The sequence below is a fragment of the Podarcis filfolensis genome (assembly GCF_964270895.1).
Source record: "Podarcis filfolensis genome assembly, chromosome: 3".
Classification (NCBI taxonomy): domain Eukaryota; kingdom Metazoa; phylum Chordata; class Lepidosauria; order Squamata; family Lacertidae; genus Podarcis; species Podarcis filfolensis.
Genome location: NC_139606.1, coordinates 51,073,531 through 51,095,489, shown reverse-complemented (window position 1 = coordinate 51,095,489; position 21,959 = coordinate 51,073,531). Strand labels below are relative to the sequence as shown.

Below are 21,959 nucleotides of genomic sequence, written 5' to 3'. Positions count from 1 at the left end.
CTTTAGAAGTCTAGACACAGGGAGGTGTTGGGTGTATCTTAGGTGAAATTAATTATGTGAAATTATGGTGAGGCCCAGTAGGCCTGATACTTTACATGGACTTGGAATGCAATGCAGAACAATCCTACGGTCTTTTGTGATGCATGGGGTTCCATGGACACCATAGATTTCTTGGCAGATGAGTGTGTGTGGAAAGGGTTTCCTTAAGATAAGAAATATGAATTAATTGGTTTGAATGAATTTACATCACTGTTCTGTTAAGGCAGGTGTGCGGAGCCTTTGACCTCCAGATGTTGCTGAACTACAACTCTTACCCTTGACTATTGGCTCTGCTTGCTGGGGCTGGTGGGAGTTGTAGTTCAGCAACACCTGGAGTGCTAAAGGTTCCCCACACCTATATGAAGGCATGTACAGTGGTACCTCGGGTTACATATGCTTCAGGTTACATACGCTTCAGGTTACAGACTCCGCTAACCCAGAAATAGTGCTTCAGGTTAAGAACTTTGCTTCAGGATGAGAACAGAAATCGTGCTCCAGCAGTGCAGCAGTAGCAGGAGGCCCCATTAGCTAAAGTGGTGCTTCAGGTTAAGAACAGTTTCAGTTTAAGAACGGATCTCCGGGGGGGGGGGCCACCAGGTGGCGCATTGGAAGATGGCCAACAATAACATCTCTCTGACCCATACGAGGTAATTAAGAGGCTGCTATGGGAAGTATGCAGTCTTCCTACCCCCCCAAGGAGATGGGGGGGCTGCCTTGCCAGCGGTGTCCACAATGCACCCCCGGATCTGAGAGATGGGGGTGCCGGTCACTTGGCACGAGCCCTCGATGAGGTCAGCTCTTCCTGACGCCGATTCCAATCAGCGCGCGCAGGTTAGCTTCAGCTCGGAATTATAATTGGAAACATACGATTGGAATGAAGCTGAAGCACATACATCAAGCAACGCTCGAGAGATAAGACTGCTGATTAATGGATATCTGTGACCGGGAGTGACGGACGGATAAGTAAATCTTCTGATGAATCACCATTAAGAGACTGTATGTTTGGAATGAGGGGGGGGGGTGGAGGAAAAACTTTTTTTTCTTTGCACTATGTGATATTAATAACCCTCCACCCCAGAAAGAAATAAGATCGTTGCGTTTTACTAACCACAAGCAGGAATTCAAGAACTGTGTGGAGTGGATTATAGCTAAAGAGATGAATGGTAAACAATGAGAACGGAGGAAATTTTTATGACGCAGTGTAAAATGGCGTCTCGCTAAGACAGGCTCGCTAAGACAGGGGGAGGAGAATCAGGATTATTGGAATGAGAAGGAATGTGATTTTAACCTGACAGAGCCTCCTGAAATATTTGGCAAGCCTGAGATAATTAAAGGACATACCGAAGAATAATTTTTTATGGAAGCGTGGAATGGCGGATGTCCCTGAGTGATATGATTTTTGGAGAACACAAAACCCACACAGAGGATGCCTGTCTTTAATCTGCTTGTGAAGATTATCAGATATCGCAAAGAAAGGAATATACGATAACAACAAGAAGATGAAGAAAGTAATAAAGGACTATCTGGATTGAACTGGATAGAATTGTTTAATTAAAGCAGCAATATAAGTGATGTTTGGACTCGTTCGGAGCTTGATGTATGGGTACCCCCAACAAAATTTAAAATTTGCCTTTTTATTTTGGAATTAATGTGATTTGGATAATGTAATGTGATTGGCCTGTTAATAAAAATTATTTCAAAAAAAAGAAAAAAAAGAACGGATCTCCGGAACGAATTAAGTACTTAACCCGAGGTAGCACTGTACTGAGAAATCCACATTGGTTTCACCTTCTTGGCAAGACAACTTATATAGAAGCTTCCACTTGGTCATCCGCTTCAGTGCCTCACACACAAAACCCTTCCATGTTTGTGTTCCCTTTTTATAGAGTGCTACAGAGAGGAATCACATGCCCTATGATGGGCATTCCTCCACAATGAAAGGAATAGGAATTAATAACTTAGAAATGAAGAGAGATGTGTAAAATTCTGGGGAATGCTTATTCAGTTTGCATTGGTGGTATTATTCTGTTCCAATGAGAGGGAATAGCTCTGGGTTTTTGGCCATTGGGATTTTTGTCTGTGATACTGTCTTTTCCCAACATATTCATAGAAATTGGTTGCATACATGTCTGAAATTCTTACTTTAATCTTTCAAATTCAACAGGAAAATAGTTCTGCTTGCTGGATGGGCACTGTTTTTGTTTCTTGCTTACAAAGTTTCCAAAACAGACAGAGAATATCAAGAATACAATCCATATGAAGTATTAAATTTAGACCCAGTAAGTAATATCCTTTACTATTTAATACAGTTTTAATTCAGTTTGACATAAATGTACATGTACAGAATAGAATAATGGGAAGGTTGAACATGCTCAACTGCCTAAATGTAATAATACCATATACACCTTAGTTATTTTTTCTGATTAAGCAGTTTATAAAATTTTATAAAAAAATAATAATATGGGGCACAACTTTCACATTTAAACCCCCTGTAATTACGTATATATGTTTTCAAACAAGATTCACTATTCAAAGTGCTCTGTAAGTTATACTTATCAATAAAATGAAGATGGTAATGGTAGCAATGGAAGAAGGGCATATCCTTCAGTCCTTTCCAGTCTGGGTTGGGAGTTTTGGACTGACATGACTTTGGTGGGCAATCCGTGCTTGAGCCTGGACAGGGAGGTTGTATCCCCACTGATTCTTATGGGCTTCTCAGAATTCTTTGGTTCCACTGAACCTATTGGGACGAATTGAACATGTTACTAAGGTGATCATATCAACAGGTCAAGTATTTGGGTTGAGGGAATCCCCCTTTCCTCCCCCACCACATACTGATCTGGGGTGGTCAATTTGGTTCTAAATGAATAAGAGTCCTTTCAGCATATAGCTGTGGACATGAACCCTTTGTGATACATCTTTGCCTTCACTTTGATTGTCTATTGAGTGGTGCTGAGAAATTAGAGCAGGTGTCTTAAGCGGTAGAAGTTCTCATTAATAGGTTTGATATAACTAACTTGAAACTTTTACCTTAATAGGGAGCAACTGTGTCAGAAATTAAAAAGCAGTACCGTTTGCTATCACTGAAATACCATCCAGATAAAGGAGGCGATGAAGTTATGTTTATGAGGATTGCAAAGGCTTATGCAGCGTAAGTTTCTTAATAAGTTCTGTGTATAGGATGGGAGGTTGATAATGCAGGTTAATACTTGTTGATGCTTAACATCATGATCTAAATCTGAGACACTTCATCATGTGACATCAGCAGTTGCTGCAGTAACAGCCTAATATTACTTGTACTGATTCTTGTCTTGCCCTAGCTAATTGGTATATCTCCTCCTAAATGAGTAAGTTGAAGTTGCAAAAAACCCAGCTTGCAAAGTAGATTAATATCTTCTAGCACTCAGGTCTATTGGTTTAGGAAATCTCATCCTGATTGGTTTAGGAAATCTCATTTTGCCCCACCTTTACCCTCTAGCACTGCAGTCTCTGCTAAAATACTTTGTAAAACTCCAGAGACATGGTGCAAATATGCATGATTTCTATAAAGTTGGTGGTAAATTTGGAACTCTGTGTAGCCGTTTGCTGATAAACTTTGCTTTTGTTTGTTTGGAATGAACATCTGGGTGGTCAAATAAGTTGTAGTCACTGAACAGCAGAGGTCACTGTTCCCTTAAGGAACAGTCAAGGAAGTATTGAGGGGTTTTCTAACATGCTTTCTGCCTTCATTTGCTAGTTTAACTGATGAAGAATCTCGAAAGAATTGGGAAGAATTTGGCAATCCTGATGGGCCACAAGGTAGACCTATAACAACTTCCTCCTCCTCCTCCTCCTCCTCCTCCTCCTCCTCCTCCTCTTCTTCTTCTTCTTCTTCTTCTTCTTCTTCTTCTTCTGTCTCCCTTCTGATTGGGTTGCCCCAGCCACTCTATATATCTGAGTTTATTTAGTACTCCAACTTTTGCCATTTCTGGTGGTGGTTGGAGTTTTATTCCTTTTGTTCACTGCTGCACATCTTTGCACCGACTGCACTTTTCCCTACACCCATATCTAGCATTTTTCACTGAGCCCCCCCACCCCAACTTAATTATCCAAATAACCAGCCTGGAAAATTTCTACATGTTTTGCTTTGTGAATTGATTTTGATGGGTAAGAACCTCAAATGCAGCATTGTCCAGCACTTAATTCTATTAAATTACATGTAAATGAGTAACACTGACATAAATGATTGCTTATGTGCAGGCAGAGATTGCAGCCATAATATGCAATACTTTGTATGTGCAGTTTCCATATTACTCCAGTACAGTCACACATGGGGTTCTCTGCCTGCAAAGAACCAACTCGCTGTGAAGCTCTAGCCAGGGAGCTGGCAGTTGTATGGTGAGTTCCAATTGCCATGGCATCAGCAGTACTGGGAGCTTGCTCTGTAGGCATAGCTCTTCAGTAAGCTATTCAGCTGGTCTGAAACCAGATTGAAATGGTTCTGATAATGAGTATCATTCAGATGAGCTTGCACGGCAGCCACCTGATCACACTTTGGCCAAGAAGGCGATATTTGCAACTAGCCAATAGTTGTTACAATTTTCCACGTCTAAGGAAAAGTTCTTTTAGGAGCAATCTCACAACCTCCTGTTTCAAGGCAGCTGGGACTTGATTAGTTTCATAAAGGAGCAGTCACCACTTCCTGGACCCAGCTGGGATTCTTTCCCTATACATAATTCTTTTTCAAGTGGTTATCTGTGCTTTTTTTTTTACACAAATCTGCTCACCCTTCCTCCTCCAAGTACCTTTTGTTTCTTGGTGGATGTGAGGGAGTTGAATGGAAAGGGCTAACCTAATCTCTCAAGCCATGCATCAGTAGCAAAGGATTCCTATGAGGGTTAAGAACCTGAGCGTCAGCTCCCTGGCTAGAACTCTAGAATATCCCAATAATTTGTTCTGCACAAATGTGAAACTCTATTATGTGACTGCACAGATGGTCGTTTCAAGAACTTCAGTTCCTGTTTTCCCAACATACAGGAAGTACTGGGATATTTTTTTTTAAATCCACAATATATACAGCTTACACAAATGCATGAATTCATTTGAGTTTACTGTCTTACTATTTCATAACCTGTTTTCTTGTTCTTTGCAGCTACAAGCTTTGGGATTGCATTGCCAGCTTGGATTGTGGATCAGAAGAATTCTATTTTGGTATGGTAACATTCTGTTCTCTGCCAGTTTAACTGTTCAAGCTGAAAACCACAGTGCAGATTACTTATGCGTATTCACGGGTTCTGTAGTAGTTTTCAGAAAGGTGACGATCCATGCATGCAGGATATTTATAAGCCTTGGCTTTTCTGTAACCAGCTGTGAGGAAGTGCTTATGCACTTGCCCATTCAGAGTTGTGGACTAGTTTTGTAAAGAGTTAAAATGCATCTAAAATGCTTCAGCCCTGGAATGGTGCACCCCTTGGAGTATTTAAAATGGTCTAGCAAGAAAAACTTAAGGTGGGCTTTCAGTACAAATCTTAAAATATCCTACTTTATTGCTTGTAAGTTTCTGAAATTTTTACTTTAAGTGCTCAGTGGTTTAGTCCTTCAAACACCTTAATATATGGCTGTAATGGTGAAGACTGATTGCTCTATCTGTAATTACTTATGGCTTGGTCAGAATGTCTGATTTTCTCCCATTATATTCTTCTAGGTCCTGCTTGTTTATGGATTGGCATTTATGGTTATTCTTCCAGTGGTTGTGGTAAGTATTTAGGAAAGGGAAAAGGTGCATTTTGGTAAAAGCTGGGGCTGCAGGCTCACTGGGCTTACAACCATATTCCACCTGCTCATTTATTGGCCCTGCAAGCACACTTTTACAATGCAGAGTGTCAGAACTGGAGGCTATATTATTTTGACATATTTCAATGAAATTAATAGCTGTCACTTTTTCCTGTCTTGAATGTTTTAGGGTTCCTGGTGGTATCGATCAATACGCTACAGTGGAGACCAGATTCTCATCCGCACCACCCAGATTTATACCTATTTTGTTTATAAAACAAGAAACATGGATATGAAAAGTAAGTTTCAAAGCACCAGTTAAAAGGATGAATTGTTGAATTCTGCACTCATTTGACTGTTCTTCAGCGTTTAAAAATGTAACTCTCTGTGTGGATTGCCTAAGCGTTCAATGGATCAATGTTTCAGTATGCTTAGGGGTTTCCTTTAGAATGCTGCTCAGTTCCTTCAGGGAGACATGGGAACTTAGGATGGTAAGTAAAGTGGTGCTGGCACTTTAGACTCAGGTGGAGATTTGCATGACTTAATGCTCTTCCTCCTATAACCCTCTCTTGCCACATATAAAGAATTAACACATCTGAGTGAAAGCTAGGCTAAAACAGTTTTCCGTGAAATACAGTTTTCAATGCAGATTTTTTTTTAGCAGTTATGTGAGCTTCTCCTTGCAGTGGTACAGATCAGATATATGCCTGCCTACCTCAGTGAGAACTAGGCCCATTGTGGTGGCTGAGAAAACAGCTCCCGCCAGCTTTTATTGTAGCCTGATTTCCTTGTCTGGAAGCAGACATGCGGGCAGTGGGAAGGCATGCTAACACTTTTTTTTGGAGCTGGGCAACTGTAGTAAAAGGGTATTTCCAAATGCTTGCTTTGTATTTATATTCTGGTTTTCTTTGCAGGGCTTATAATGGTTTTAGCAGGTGCTTCCGAATTTGACCCGCAGTATAATAAAGATGCAACAAGCAGACCTGTAGACAACATTCAAATACCACAGGTTTGCTATTGCTGAGAAACGTTAAACTACGTGTGTTGGTGCCAAAATATTATTTAGTTAACCCCCTTCCGTTTGTCATTTCAGCTAATCAGGGAAATTGGCAGCATTAATCTGAAGAAAAACGAACCTCCTCTTACCTGTCCTTACAGCCTGAAGGCCAGAGTGCTCTTACTGGCTCACCTTGCCAGAATGAAAATTCCTGAGACACTTGAACAAGGTACCTTGCTTGAGAAACCACAACATTATAAGGCTAGAACTAAGCCTTGAAGTGGAGCATGTCAAATCATAAGTTCTGGTCTTATCATTTTCTTGGTTTTTATGTGTGCACTTTTTTTTTTTAAAGGAAAACCACAAAGGGATCCATATTTCATGCTAAGAAAAGTGGAATTATGCAGCCTGATAAATACACTGAATAACTTACTTTCATTAGGCATCATTTGTAGCTTTTAGTCCTGGAAACCATATTGCACATTTGAAATCTTGCCTCTACCCCAGGGCGTATCAAAACCTCTCTGGCTTCTGAGGTCTGAGGCTGCACCAAGCAAAATTGGCTTCCCCACTCAGATGTCAAAGAGAGAAATAATTATATGACCTTCCGTAATATCTGAAGGCATCCCTGTATCGGGAAGCTTTTCATGTGCTGTTTTCATTCTGTTGTGTTTTTGTATATCCTGTTGGTAGCTGCCCAGAGTGGCTGGGGCAACCCAGTCAGAGGGGCAAAATCAGACACAAACCAATTTGGAAGTTTCAGGCTCTCCTGTGGATGAAAGTGTCACAAACTGTGAATCTTTCTTTTTACCTCTTCAATTGGACTTCTTTGGGTTTTAGGGTTTTTTGGGGGGGTTTACTATGGGGTTGAGAAGAGATAAGTGTTGCAAATATATCACCTCTCACAACCCTGCTCCCCCCCTTTTTTTTGTAGAAGGGAAAGGAAAAACACTTTCTCACCCACCTATGGAGTTCATGTTGATTAGGCCTCAGTGTCATTGCAGTATTATTTTGAAGTGCAGCATTTTACCTTTCTGCTTCTATCCATTTACCGTATTTTTCGCTCCATAGGACGCACCGGCCCATAGGACGCATCAAGTTTTTTGGGGGGGAAATAAAGGGAAAAAAATTTATTTCCCCCCCAGGCGCTTGTGGGGCAGGCAACGGGGAGAAGCGCTCTTCTCCCTGCCGCCCGCCTTCAGACCAGGTCCGGGGACAGCGGGGAGACGCGCTGCGCCTCCCCGCTGTCCTCGGAGCTTGCGGGGCAGGCAGCGGGGAGAAGCGCTCTTCTCCCCGCCGCCCGCCTTCAGATCAGGTCCGGGGACAGCGGGGAGACGCGCTGCGCCTCCCCGCTGTCCCCGGAGCTTGCGGGGCAGGCAGCGGGGAGAAGCGCTCTTCTCCCCGCCGCCCGCCTTCAGATCAGGTCCGGGGACAGCGGGAAGACGCGCTGCGCTCCCAGCTGTCCCCGGAGCTTGCGGGGCAGGCAGCGGGGAGAAGCGCTCTTCTCCCCGCCGCCCGCCTTCAGATCAGGTCCGGGGACAGCGGGAAGACGCGCTGCGCCTCCCAGCTGTCCCTGGAGCTTGCGGGGCAGGCAGCGGGGAGAAGCGCTCTTCTCCCCGCCGCCCGCCTTCAGATCAGGTCCGGGGACAGCGGGGAGACGCGCTGCGCCTCCCCACTGTTCCCGGAGCTTGCGGGGCTGGCGGCGGGGTCTCCCCTCTCACTCTGCAGGCTTCAGCGAAAGCCTGCATTCGCCCTATAGGACGCACACACATTTCCCCTTCATTTTTGGAGGGGAAAAACTGCGTCCTATAGAGCGAAAAATACAGTACTTAGGATCACTTAAAGGGGCACACTCAGACACTACTGGGTTGGGGAGCTAAAATGTTCCTCTGCACTTGATAACTCCAGCCATTAAAAAAAAAAAAAATCAAAACCTGCTCCTATCTTGTCTAATTCATTTGGACGCAATGGTCACAGAGGAGGACGGCGCTCCAAGGAAGGGGCTTAGTTCAGTGTTAGCTCATCTGTTGGTTGCATGTTGAAGGTTTCAGGTTCAATCTCTGGTGCCTCCCTAGAGAGCTGCTGCCAGTTGGTGTAAGCAGTACTAAACTAGATGGACCAATGGTCTGAATTGGTATGAGGTAGCTCCCTGTGTTGCTGTTGCTTGAAAGAGGCCATTTCAGCAGTTGTTTGACAAGTTGCGCCTTCTACAATTCCCTCCCTCTTTATTACCCTACACAGCAAAGGTGACTAACTTGTGGCCCTCCAGATGTTTTTGGACTACAGTCCCAGCCACAAACACTGGTGATCAGGGATATTGTAGACCATCATCTTCTGGAGGGAGGAGAGAGATGTACATACAGTAAAGCAGTTGAAAGTGATCATGCTTTAGTTTTAGGTAATTTTTAAGTATAAGACTGTTCCAAAGGGTGACACAATTTCGAAAGAGTGGGATGGGCCACACATTATGACACTTCTCTCTGTATAAGCATAAGGAACATATGGCAAGGAGATATTAATAGCAGTATAACATAAGCAAGAAATGAGACAAAAGCTATAGTGTGTGGCAAGATTTACCTTATATACAGGGCTGTTGAATGTCTTATGTCTTGCAGATCAGCAGTTTATATTGAAAAAGTGTCCTGCTTTGCTTCAAGAAATGGTTAATGTAATCTGCCAACTAATCATAATGGCACGTAGCCGTGAAGGTAAGAATAAGCTTTATTATATGCCAGCTTGTAAAATATACCTTCACATCCTCATGAATTCTACAAGATATCGATAATTTCCCCCTCAGAATAATTTGTTTCTAGGAGATACAGGCAATTTATTAGGGAAATAGTTATAGAAAGAAGTGGCCAATTTTCTGTAAAGAAAGAGAAATTTTCTTATGTGAAGTTGGCATTTCATGTATTGTTTTTTTAAAAAAGGCTTTTACTGACTTATGTCAAATCAATATCTAAGGGAGGTCTCCAACAAAGTAGTTACATTAGCCCAAAGATTTCCATTTGCACAACTGACCTCAACCCCCCTCTCCTCCCCTTGCCCTTCGGAACAGATTTATGGGGTACAGAGAGTGAGGAGGGGGAAAATTCTGTTCCACTACTAGAAGTCCTTGTGCTAATGGAGCTACTTCATACCACCCTAAATATTTATTTTGAAAATAAGATACTGAAGTGGTTATTAAACTGTGTTGCAATAATACACAAAACTTTGAAACAAAACAGTATTTTTTTAAATTAAAAAAACAGTCTTCCTCCTTTTAATGTTCTCTCCAGTTTCACTGAATTATACAGTATAACCTTAGAGAATTGACGTATTTAGTAAAAACTTTTGTTGTATTAATTCCTGAGTTACTGAAATGTCTCACTAACAGTTTAGTATACATTATTTTTCTCCTTCTCTCCCATTCCTCCAGAAAGAGAGTTTCGTGCTCCATCATTGGGTTCTCTGGAAAACTGCATGAAGCTTTCACAGATGACTGTTCAAGGGCTTCAGCAGTTTAAATCTCCACTTCTCCAACTCCCACATATTGAAGAGGACAATCTCAGACGGGTTTCTAATCATAAAAAGGTAAGGTGCTGTAGGTCATCAGGAGCCAAGTTCAAACTAACTTGCTCTATCTATGACTTGGAAAAAGTTAATTCCACAATGCCTTGACTCCGTTACTTAATTTTCCAGAGAGCGCCACTGTTCATACTTTCTGTTTCCACTGTGATAGATGTTAGCAATATCAACAAATTATGTGGTAGTGGGTTTTATTTTTGGAAAATAGAATTTTTGCTCTTTTTTTTACCCAGTACAAAATCAAAACCATCCAAGACTTGGTGAGTTTAAAAGCATCGGATCGCCACAATTTACTGCACTTCCTTGAAGATGAAAAATATGAAGATGTTATGGCTGTCCTTGGCAGTTTTCCACATATCACCATGGATATAAAACCCCAGGGTAGGTGGTGTTCTAAATGTCCGCTCTTCATTATTTGGTATGCATTCAGGGTGCACTTAATGGTGTCTGTAGAATTTAAATTGTTTAGCCTCAAGGAATTGCAGATTTCCTGCATTCTGTATTCTTAGATTTAGAGTTTGAGAAAGCTCTAGCTTGCAAGTCTATCTTGGACTGCCAGTGGGTCCAATTTGGCCTACAAAGTCGTTTCTCCTTTGCCATGCCCACTTACCAATCAGAAGACATCATCAGGTAACATCAGTTGATGGGCAGAGAGTCCAATCCTGTGCCTCAGCAGCATATTTCCTGTGAGGAACACTCTGGTGAACCAAACACCTCTCCACACTCCTTGTGCCACATTCAGAAGTCCCTTGAGTCTTAACTTTCAATTGGATGGGTGGTTAAAGGTGCCAGTCAGGGCTTTAAGTTACATTTTCAAACTTCTTTTAAGATATTCTCAAGTAGGATTGCAGTCATAAATTTGACAGCTGAGTGAAGCTTATTTACAAGGAAGCTATTAAATTGGGAAAAAACCCAGGGCAAATTGATGTATCCTTTCACCCCTTCCTCTTCCCTCCCAAGTTTTGGATGACGAGGACAGCAACAACATCACAGTAGGATCGCTCGTTACAGTTTTGGTCACCCTAACAAGACAGACAATGGCAGTAAGTATTCTTATTTACACACATTATTTTTGGATTCAAACTTGCAAAAATGTATGTTGAGCAAAAAAAAACTTACTTCCATCTAACTGCACATCTGGTTCATAAATTGAGCAGCAGTAGTCAATGATATGCCCTGAGTCATCATTGATGGCCAAGGACCATATTTCAGTGGTAGAGCCCCTGCTTTGCCTACAGAAGGTCCCATGTTCAATCCCTGGCCTCTCCAAGTAGGGCTGGGAAAAGGCCCTACTTGGAGACCTGAAGACCTCAGGACTGTCTGAAACTCAGCAGTACTGAGCTAGATGGGATCAGTGGTCTCTATATAAGGCAGGTTCCGATGTTCTCATGTATTAAGGGTCACTGAAGATAAAACACCAGAGAGAAGAAAATTTCAGATCTCACGTTCACATACTTTTTTGTGCAGTCAGCCTCACATACTCAGCTGCCAATCATTTGGAAAGCAAGTGATTTCATGGTGGTTAACCAGTTTTGTAGACTGGATGTAGGATAATAATAATAATAATAATAATAATAATAATAATAATAATTATTATTATTATTATTATTATTATTATTATTATTATTATTATTATTATACCCTGCCGCTCTGGGCGGCTCCCAACAGAATATTAAAACACAACAAAACATCAAACTTTAAAAACTTCCCTAAACAGGGCTGCCTTCAGATGTCTTCTAAAAGTCAGATAGTTGTTTATTTCCTTGACATCTGATGGGAGGGCGTTCCACAGGGCGGGTGCCACTACCGAGAAGCCTCTCTGTTAATAACTAGAATCTTCATATGTTTGAGGAGTGAGCTAGTGCCTTGCCCTAATATTCATTCGGAACATTGAGTCGATCATGAATTCATGTCGTTGGCATTGTGAGACTAATAGACTTTGCTTGCCTCCCTATTCAGGAAGTATTCGAAAAAGAGCAGTCGACCTGTTCAGCTGAAGAGCAGCCTGCGGAGGATGGCGTAAGTTCAGAACTAGTGGTTTTGGGTGACTATGTTGCAACTCAATGAGCTCCTTATGTTAGAAATAAATGGAAATACAGCTACATTAAAAGCATGCTCCTCTGCTGTTTGCATAAGTATCCCACTTAACCCTGTCTCACTTAACCACGGCTGTCAAGACCAGTGTGATCAGTGTTGGAAACTAGAGCAGATTTGCACCTGCTAAATCTCGTGTGCAGCCACCATTTCTGATGATAGTTATGCCGTGTCTTGTCTCATCTTGGCTTGCCTTTCTCATTGCCTTGGCTTTTCCCTTCACCAGCTGACATGTAGCATGTGTTGTCCATTGGCACTGGGGAAGCTGGCTATCAAACGGAATGCTCTGAGATCCAGAGGTGTCCTGGCGGATACTGTTGCCCGAAGGCTTGCTACTTTGCTACAAACTTAAAAGGCTCTGAGGTTATCGGTTGTAACCTTGAAAGCAGCTTGACGTGGAAGCGTCCACTCTTGATGTTAAACCCTTGTTTACTTTGCAGCAAGGCGATGCTAACAAAACGAAGAGCAAAGGATGGCAGCAGAAGAACAAAGGGACAAAGAAGGCTTCAAAATCAAAGAAGAAGAAAGTTGTGAAAAAGAAGCCTGCACCAGCCCCTCTTCAGCAGACGAAGCAGCAGAAGCAAAAGCAAGCAAATGGAGTAGCAGGGAGTGTATGTATCAGCACAGATGGGAGTGGGGAGGAGCGGCTAAGCTATGGGACCTAACAGAGAGCACTGATTAAAATCCTAGGGAAAAGTGGAGCAGTGTTTAAGGCAGCCCTTTTAGAAGTCAAAATCAAGCCAACAAGCTGCATATTGTAGGCAGTGTAAAATCACCTTACTCAGGTTAGAAAAAACTCAGGTTAGAAAAAACAATGCTGTTATTCAGGATTCGAAGGCAGGCCCCTATTTCAGTTGACAGAAATTAATGTTGCTGTCCATCCTTATCTAGGACTCACTGAGCGGAGACGGGGGTGTGTATATATATTACATCACACACACACACATATGTTTATCTATGAATAAAAACTGCAGTATATCAGACTTTGATTTTAGATAGAATTTGATAACATGGCTTCATTTGTTTCATTAGGAAATATTAGTTGTCAGCCTTTTCGTAAGATTTTTCTAACCGTTCTTTGAAGAGATGGACATGGCTACAGCAGAGGCCAGGAACCTTTCACCTGCGGGCCACTTTTGGCCTGTAAAGCCGTTTTCCCCAAACCATGACTGCCTGTCCCACACAAGACATCATCTGTGACATCATGTATAGGGCAGGTAGAGACATGGCTGCCAGTGCAATTGGGAGTATTGAAGTGTGCTCCTGATTTTACATTGGCAAGAGAAAGCAGGTTTTGTCTTTACTGCCCATCAGCCATTGGGTGATAGAGCTAAAGCCTACTGCATCGACTGCATGTGGCACTTTGAAGTCCCAAATCACTTGGCATAATTGTGACATCGGGTGATTGACAGGTGGCAGTCCTGCCCGCCTATCAAATTTGTCCTGCAGTGCTGAAAAGCCATCCACAAAATGGAAGGATTCAGTGCAGTATTTGAACAAATCTTCTGTTCCATCTTATGCCATCAGTGTCAGAGCTCTTGAGTACTGTTATTAAAGTAATCACAGGATTGTCCTTTTTCTGTAGGAAGTTGTAAAGGAAGACGAAGATGAAGTTTCTGATAAAGGGAGTGAATCTGATGAAGATGACACTAATAGAGACTCTTTAAGTGACAAAGATGATGGAAGCGACAGAGACTCCGACAGAGAACAAGACGAGAAACAAAGCAAGGATGATGAAGCTGTAAGGCTCACTTCTCATTGTGTGATGTCATTGCCATGTAACATCAATAATGGGATGGTGGTCGGCTGATTAGAACCATGTGTACTGGGAAAACTTTTTTGTCGTTAAGAGGGCCCTCCGTCAGAGTTCTTGCTTCCGTGAAAAGGGGGAAATGCTGTTTCTCAGCTAAGAGCATCATTGAAGGGAATAAATCAAAGACTGCTAGTTATGATGAGCACTCCAGTATCAGAAGCAGTCTGCTTCTGAATAGCAGTTGCTAGGAATCACAAGTGGAAAGAGTGCTGCTGTGCTTGGGTCCTGCTTGTGGGCTCCCAATAGATACCTGGCTGGCCACTGTTGAGTATAAGATGCTGGATTAGATGGGCCATTGGTCTTTACCAGGACTGTTCTTATGCTGGAAAAAACACACAGACGCTCATTTGTATGCACGTCTCGATAATGGATGAGCTTCCTGTATAATTCCCCATATAAAATCTTCACTCTGCATTAGAAGCTATGATAGTACTGTATAGTAATTATTGCTTTGCGTAAGTTTGTGCACACTTGGTTCTAGAACTAGAATTCTGGAAGACTGTGTCTCAGCAATGTATAAGCTACTGCTTATAATATTTTAAGTGTAGAGAGGACTGATGGGTGAGGAAAAGAATTGGGATATTGTTGACACGGAGAAAATCCATGCCTTGGTTGCAGAATATAAAGCTCTGAAGCTGGTTATTTCTGTAATAAGCAAATATGTTGGGGGATTTATTGAAGGATGGCAATGATAACTGGTAAGAACTGATTTCAAAAAACTTTGTCCTATCATCATTGTCAGTAACATTAAGATGTTTGTCTTCCCGTTTTCATTCACCTACACTTCCTACCATGTTGTGAAATTACTTTCTAAAATATGCTGAATACCTCTTCTCTCTCCATTAGGAGTGGCAGGAATTACAGCAGAGTATACAGCGCAAGGAACGGGCTCTCTTGGAAACCAAATCAAAAATAACCCATCCTGTGTACAGTCTTTACTTTCCTGAGGTCAGCAGATGGAGAGCTAAATAATGTTGCGTTGAAATCATTCTCCCTTTGACAAGTTATAAAGCCAATTTAAGTATAAAACTTGATTCCCAATGTGTTGTTCTTGTAAAGTGGTATAGGAAACTGCAGTCTCTTGAGTTTTGCTGCGGATCTTGGCAATAACTTCTTCAGATATTCCATGTTGTACTCTCTGCAGAATGTTATTTGCTGAGGTTGTTTCTTCCTTCTCATTATACTACTATATAAGCTATTTCTTGATAAGTGGAGCTAAGAACTGCACAGGTTGCCGTGGAACCTTGCCCTCATATTCAGTTCCACAAACATACTGATTTCCTGGCATGCTTATGTTTACCACCCATCTGCTTGAAAAGAGCATTGCCCACTCCACAGGTAGTGTGCCAGCTTAATCCAGACATGCACTCTATTCTAACAGTGATCTGCTTAAAAAGGAAACCTTTAGAACAGAAATCTAAATCTTTCTTGTCAAGCAGTGCCAAATATTGGGCAACATGCTTAGTTTTGTCTGACACTTAAGACTGCTCTGTTTCTTCAAAATTGTGTCAATCTCATTAATATTGGCTTGCCATATGAACAGTCTATTCTTTGTTCATCTGCCATGCTAGAGTGCAGAACTAGCCACTGTGATTAATATTTTAATAACACAACAGCCTTTATTTTTTTGAAAACAATTGCTCTCTTTTTAATCCCTATTTAGAGAGTGTTTTGTACCATTGGGAGTGCAAATTAAGACACGTCAGTTAGATCTGTTTTGTGGAAATTGGAAACACTGGAATTCTGTTTACACAAAATTAAGTACCACAGAACTGAAACAAGCAGACCCTTCTACGAAAGGTAGAAATATTGACCCCTAACAGAGTGCTCATGGTCAGGATGCCAGCTGCATCCTCTCTGAGGTCACTATAACGTGTGGTGGGCTCAAGCAAGCCAGCTTAATTGCCTCCCCTCTCATTTTCAGTTTTTCAACCTACTAAAACTCCTGGAAGTCACATATTCCTATTTGGATATTTCGGGGAAGAGGGGGCTTTGTACGTGTAAAAATAGACACTTCACGATTCACCTGAGCATGTGATGCCTGTCTGTTCCTGTTGTGACCCTATTTGGCTCAGTCATGTTGGCACTCAAACACCTGAGTCCACTATTAAAAGGAGCAAATAGATACCAAAGACGGACAGGACAGACAGTACTGGCGTTGTCATGGAGACAACCCTGTTATGGACTCTCTAGATCTCTCTTCTTAAGTAGCCTTTAATATAGGCAAGTTAGGCCTAGTTATCTCAAGCAGTTGGTAAGGCGATAAATTGGTGTGCCAAGTATATTATTTATTAATAGTTTACTATTTTATTTTGTCTACTTACGCAACACTTAGTAGATCTAAAATATCAAAATGGTTTACAATAAGGAGTCTAGTCTCTGAAGAGTCAAGGGATCTATATCCCTTTGTAATGCAGGTGGCAGCTCTCATATGATTGGGCAGAAGATTCTGACGCAGAAGACAAGCATGTAAAGGAGAAAGCTAGGCTTAGAACCCTCCTTCCCAACATCTAACTTTCTGTATTCATAAAGGGGCAATCCATATTGACAGCTTCTACCCTCAGTCTAAATCAGGCATCCTCAACCTCGGCCCTCCAGATGTTTTGAGACTACAATTCCCATCATCCCCGACCACTGGTCCTGCTAGCTGGGGATCATGGGAGTTGTAGGCCAAAAACATCTGGAGGGCCGAGGTTGAGGAAGCCTGATCTAAATGAAGTAGTATAGTTGAGACCCAAACTTAGCACTTCATCTGTGCTTTCCAAAAACCTCACTGCCTAAAATGGCAATATTTTGACTCCCTGATCTATATTAAGGGCAGTGAGGTGCAACGAGGAAGAAGCTAAGAAAGCTTTCTTGGGATGAGCCAATTCAACCAAAGCGCTTGCAGCTCCTGCTGAATGTACAAAAATGCACAAGTTTTCAAACTGAAAATTCAGTTTCACTGATCTAGGGCAAGACTTGCTTTCTTTTTTTCCTAACGTCCTCCCTATTTTTCTCCTGAACAGGAAAAGCAAGAATGGTGGTGGCTATATATAGCAGATAGGAAGGAACAAACACTAATATCTATGCCATATCATGTGTGTACACTAAAAGATCGGGAAGAGGTAAAGTATCATGTTACTTTCCAACATTTATTTGAACCACTGGTGTAGCAGTAAAATACTGATTTCCATTGACACTCTTATTCTTAATAAAACACCCCCCAAACCCAGCAAGTATAAGTCTCTCCTCTCTTCCACGGTAAAGGAGCTACACCTCTTAAAAGTAAATACAAATCATTAAGAAAAGAGAACTAATAATGGCTGCTGTTTAACTTGTTGAGGGATCATGGGGCACCCATTATGGTTGTTACTGTTGCTATTGGTTTTTATTGATTTATTAGTTTGTTTCTTGATTGTACAGTATAGGATATTTTGTTTTTTAATGTTTGATGCTTTGTTGTGTTTTATATATGTTGTAAGCCACCCAGAGTGGCTGGGGAAACCCAGCAAGATGGGCAGGATATGAATTTTAAAAATACTGTTATAATATTATTATTCTGGGCTTTTCTGTTCATTTTATCAAAACTGTTTCACAGCTCTGCTTGTAAATGTCTGCTTATAACTTGATGTTGTTGTGGATTGATTTTGTCTCTAGGTAGAACTAAAGTTTCCTGCACCTGGCAAACCTGGAAACTACCAATATACGGTTTATTTAAGATCAGATTCCTACATGGGCTTGGACCAGATTAAACCATTGAAGGTATGCTCTCTTAACACTTGCAGGCTGGGGAGGGGAGTTTTTGCAAATTCGCTCCAGAGATTGAAGGTGACTGTTGCTATATAGAATTTAATGTACACAGTCTTGTGCTATTCCACAATTGTGATTTCTTCATCAATGCTGGGTTTTTCATTTAACCAAAGGCTCGTTTATCTTTGGAACAAAGTTCTGCTTAAGCACAAGCAGCGAGATCCAAAGATTGCGACTTCATTTACAACTGCAAGTTTAAAAAATCTCTAACTTGGCTTACCACCCAAATACATGCATATCAATGCAATCACACACAGATCAGTGATAGAGCCATTTACAATGCAAAACTAAGATAAAACTGCCTTTGAGGTACCAAAAACAGATCTAGAAGTTTTGGTGTGTGCATTTCCCTGTGTAAATGCATTCCATACCCTTGGGACCAGCGATTCTGCATCTGCTCGCCAGTGATAGCACTTCCGTTAGAAGAAGGAGGTGGAAGTAGTGCCTTCCCAGGAAGTGTGTAGTGTAGTTTCTTGCCTGGAAGAAGAGCTTTTCCCAGAGATTTTGTTCCACAAATGAGCTCTGCTTGATCAAAAGGCTTCCCCTCTTATCTCATTCTTGTGGCAGTGCACATCTGTGTGCATATCTACAAGAGCAGTTATTTCTGTTCCTCCTTGGCTGGGACCTAAAGGATCACAATCTGCATGCATTAAGATACTGGTAGGAAACATTTATCTCTCAAGAGAGAGAGAGAGAGATTCAGATATATCAGATGGAGTGGGGTCAGGGGTCCCTCACAAGGGGCTATTTAAGGGTGCTGGGGAACATAGTGGGGAAGACAGTGCCAGTAATTCCCTTTTCCAAGTGGCCCTTCCATTTATCCAGCGTTAGATACAATCCAGGATAGCAGGTCTACTTGCAGAGCCACTTCAGTGCGACATCCGGGGATGTAAAAATGAACTAGTTAGGAGTCTACTTTCCTTTAAAAAAAAAATAATTGTAGTATGTAAATGAGCCATTTATATGAGCTAAAGCTGATTGACTCCTGCTGACGGAGCCCCTTAATAATAATTTTATTATTTATACGCTGCCGATCTGGTTGGGTTTCCCCAGCCACTCTGGGTGGCTTACAGTATATCTAAAAACATAAAACACCGAGCCTTAAAAACCTCCTGATACAGGGCTGCCTTCCAGACATCTTCTTAAAGTTGTGTGATTCTTTATCTCCTTGACATCTTTGTTGGGAGGGCGTTTTACAGGGAGGGCACCCCTGCCGAGAAAGCCCTCTGCCTGGTTCCCTGTAACTTCACTTCTTGCGGTGAGGGAATCAGTAGAAGACCCTCGGAGGAGGACCTCAGTGTCCGGGCAGAACGATGGGGGTGGAGACGCTCCTTCAGGTATACAGGGCCGAGACCGTTTAGGGCTTTAAAGGTCAGCACCAACACTTTGAAATGTGCTCGGAAATGTACTGGGAGCCAATATGGTCTTTCAGGACCGGTGTTATATGGTCTCAGCGGCCACTCCCAGTCAACAGTCTAGCTGCCGCATTCTGGATTAGTTGTAGTTTCTGGGTCACCTTCAAAGGTAGCCCCACATAGAGCACATTGCTGTAGTCCAAGCGGGAGATAACCAGAGCATGCACCACTCTGGCAAGACAGTCCGCGGGCAGACAGGGTCTCAGCCGGTGTACCAGATGGAGCTGGTAGACAGCTGCCCTGGAGACAGAATTATTGTGGTCATTGGGCTGTCACTGAGCTTCGTCTTTTGGCTTCTCTGCTTCTGCACTTTTCCTTGAAGTTTATTGTTTATCATTAGGCTTGCTGTGTGTGTACAAAGTACTTTATTGAAGTATTATTATTATTATTATTAGCCTTGTAACATAATTCATAATTCTGTAAGCCCCAACAACTTACATAAAATAATTCATCTCTGTGTTCTAACTCGCTTCCATCCTTTTCTGGACAACCTCTCAAACTCTATTTGCAGCTGGAAGTTCATGAAGCTAAACCAGTGCCAGAAAACCATCCACAATGGGATACAGCAATAGAGGGAGATGAGGACCAGGAAGACAGTGAAGGTTTTGAAGACAGTTTTGAGGAAGAGGAGGAAGAGGAAGAGGAGGATGATTAAAACAGTACCATGAACTAACTTGTGTTACACAGGATATCTCTACAAACTTTTGACCTGGGAAGGGATAAAACAAAAACAGTGCAGAAGTACTGAAGATGGATTTTTTTTTTTAAAGTTTCTCTTTACCAATTATGAGTGCTTTATGTAACTTCCCAGTGGAGGTCTTTTGATCAGTTGGTATAACCTGGAAGATGCATAGGGCTCTTTTACAGCCTTTAAGTACAGGACGGTGCATTTATTTCAACTGAAAATAAAAGCTTTTTTATTCTAAATGTCCAGATGTGTGGGCTATGTTGTCTGATCAACTTTTGGTCCAATATATTAAGAGGTACTATTATTAAATAGAAGCAATCTTTAAATCAACTTTTCACACTAGAAAGTTTATTTTATACGTTGAAGTCTCCTGTTGAAATTAACACCCCCTTGAGTTTCTGTTTTGGTAAAATCCAAAAGCAGTTTTGCAGTGATACATGAACATTACTGAAGCTGAGATTTATAGCTTTAAACTTTCTGTTTTGTTTTGGACTTCAGAATTGGCATCCTACCATTAGTTGGGGACATTCCATATTGTCATGAGGGCTGATTTTTTTTTTAAAAGACGTAATCTACCTTAAGCAGAGGGGAACTTTTGCCCCATACTCTCATGCAGGTTATAAGTGTTTCTGAATCTTTCAATGGCTTAAAGCATATTTAAGCAACTAATATCAGCAAATCATACAGAATTTATTTATTTTGATAAAACTGTATGTATCAAATGACTGTGGGACCATATGTTACTCAATGTGGTGGCTTAATACATAACACCTTTTACAAAAGGTAACAATTATCAAAGCTGATATTCTTGGCTTTTAATCTACCTTAACCCTGTCAGAAGCCTTTTAGGACAGACACATAAGGCACGCTAAGGTGGTATGTTTTTGTATTTATTGAGAACAATTCAAAATAAACTGGACTAAATTTGAGAAAACGGCATTACAACAGTGCATTTTTCCTCTCTACTGAGGGCCGAACAGGGATGCTAGCATGGAGAACCAGGCTTCATTCTCAACATAAATAATTGCTTTCGGTTTTTAAGTGTATTTCTGGAGCGTTCTGTGAAGGATAAGCAAAAACTTACTACGAATTTCACTTTCTGCCCACATGTAAAGGTAATAACTATTGATGTGGTTAGAAGCTATAGAAATACATCTGAACGTCAATCATGTAGTAAGATTTTTATAACTATATGTTGAGGAACTGCAAGACTGAAATACTGTAAAACATTTGTGACAAATGAGTTTGTCATAACAGGAACATTTCCATATAATGGAAGCTGCCCAAAAGCCAAATGAGCTGCTCACTAATTTGTGACCTTGTTTATGAAATAGAGGATTGTCACTTTAAATGCAAACTTACATTGATAATATTTCTTTGTAATTGCAATAGTTGCAAATAAAATTTGAAAAATGTCCTAAATGCGAAAATGGTTTCATTAAAAAAAGCAAAAACCCTGTGCTAAGATGTTTTCCAATTTAAATTGTAGTGAATGGATGCAGCCCATAAGTATGTGTGTGCACAAGATAGAAACGTGTGTTCAAGATTTGGGCTCAGTTTTCTGTTCCAGCTGCACACCACACCCAAAGTGTCAGACCATTAAGTGTCAGAGCACAACAAAAAATGTGTGATACAAAATGACTTGGGGCGGAAAAAAACATAATTGGCTTCAGAATTAAACAAGCCTTGAGAGCCAGTGTGGTGTAGTGGTTAAGAGCGGTAATCTCGTAATCTGGAGATCCGGGTTCGCGTCTCCGCTCCTCCACATGCAGCTGCTGCGTGACCTTGGGCCAGTCACACTTC

The 21,959-nt window shown here is 41.5% G+C and overlaps 1 protein-coding gene across 1 annotated transcript in view; it reads left to right on the top strand.

The window, feature by feature from the left end:
- SEC63 (SEC63 homolog, protein translocation regulator) overlaps window positions 1–21,578 on the top strand; it is a 32,345-nt gene extending 10,767 nt beyond the window's left edge. Inside the window, exons 3-21 of the mRNA XM_083608347.1 lie at window positions 2,204–2,318; window positions 3,078–3,190; window positions 3,776–3,837; window positions 5,171–5,229; window positions 5,723–5,773; window positions 5,981–6,089; window positions 6,705–6,799; window positions 6,884–7,016; window positions 9,403–9,495; window positions 10,206–10,360; window positions 10,588–10,735; window positions 11,315–11,397; window positions 12,314–12,373; window positions 12,889–13,059; window positions 14,034–14,189; window positions 15,108–15,209; window positions 17,270–17,368; window positions 17,901–18,005; window positions 19,980–21,578. Coding sequence (XP_083464473.1) covers window positions 2,204–2,318; window positions 3,078–3,190; window positions 3,776–3,837; window positions 5,171–5,229; window positions 5,723–5,773; window positions 5,981–6,089; window positions 6,705–6,799; window positions 6,884–7,016; window positions 9,403–9,495; window positions 10,206–10,360; window positions 10,588–10,735; window positions 11,315–11,397; window positions 12,314–12,373; window positions 12,889–13,059; window positions 14,034–14,189; window positions 15,108–15,209; window positions 17,270–17,368; window positions 17,901–18,005; window positions 19,980–20,123 — 2,053 coding nt within the window. The 3' untranslated portion in view covers window positions 20,124–21,578. The remainder of the gene's footprint in view (window positions 1–2,203; window positions 2,319–3,077; window positions 3,191–3,775; window positions 3,838–5,170; window positions 5,230–5,722; window positions 5,774–5,980; window positions 6,090–6,704; window positions 6,800–6,883; window positions 7,017–9,402; window positions 9,496–10,205; window positions 10,361–10,587; window positions 10,736–11,314; window positions 11,398–12,313; window positions 12,374–12,888; window positions 13,060–14,033; window positions 14,190–15,107; window positions 15,210–17,269; window positions 17,369–17,900; window positions 18,006–19,979) is intronic.
- The last annotated feature ends 381 nt before the right edge of the window (window positions 21,579–21,959 follow it).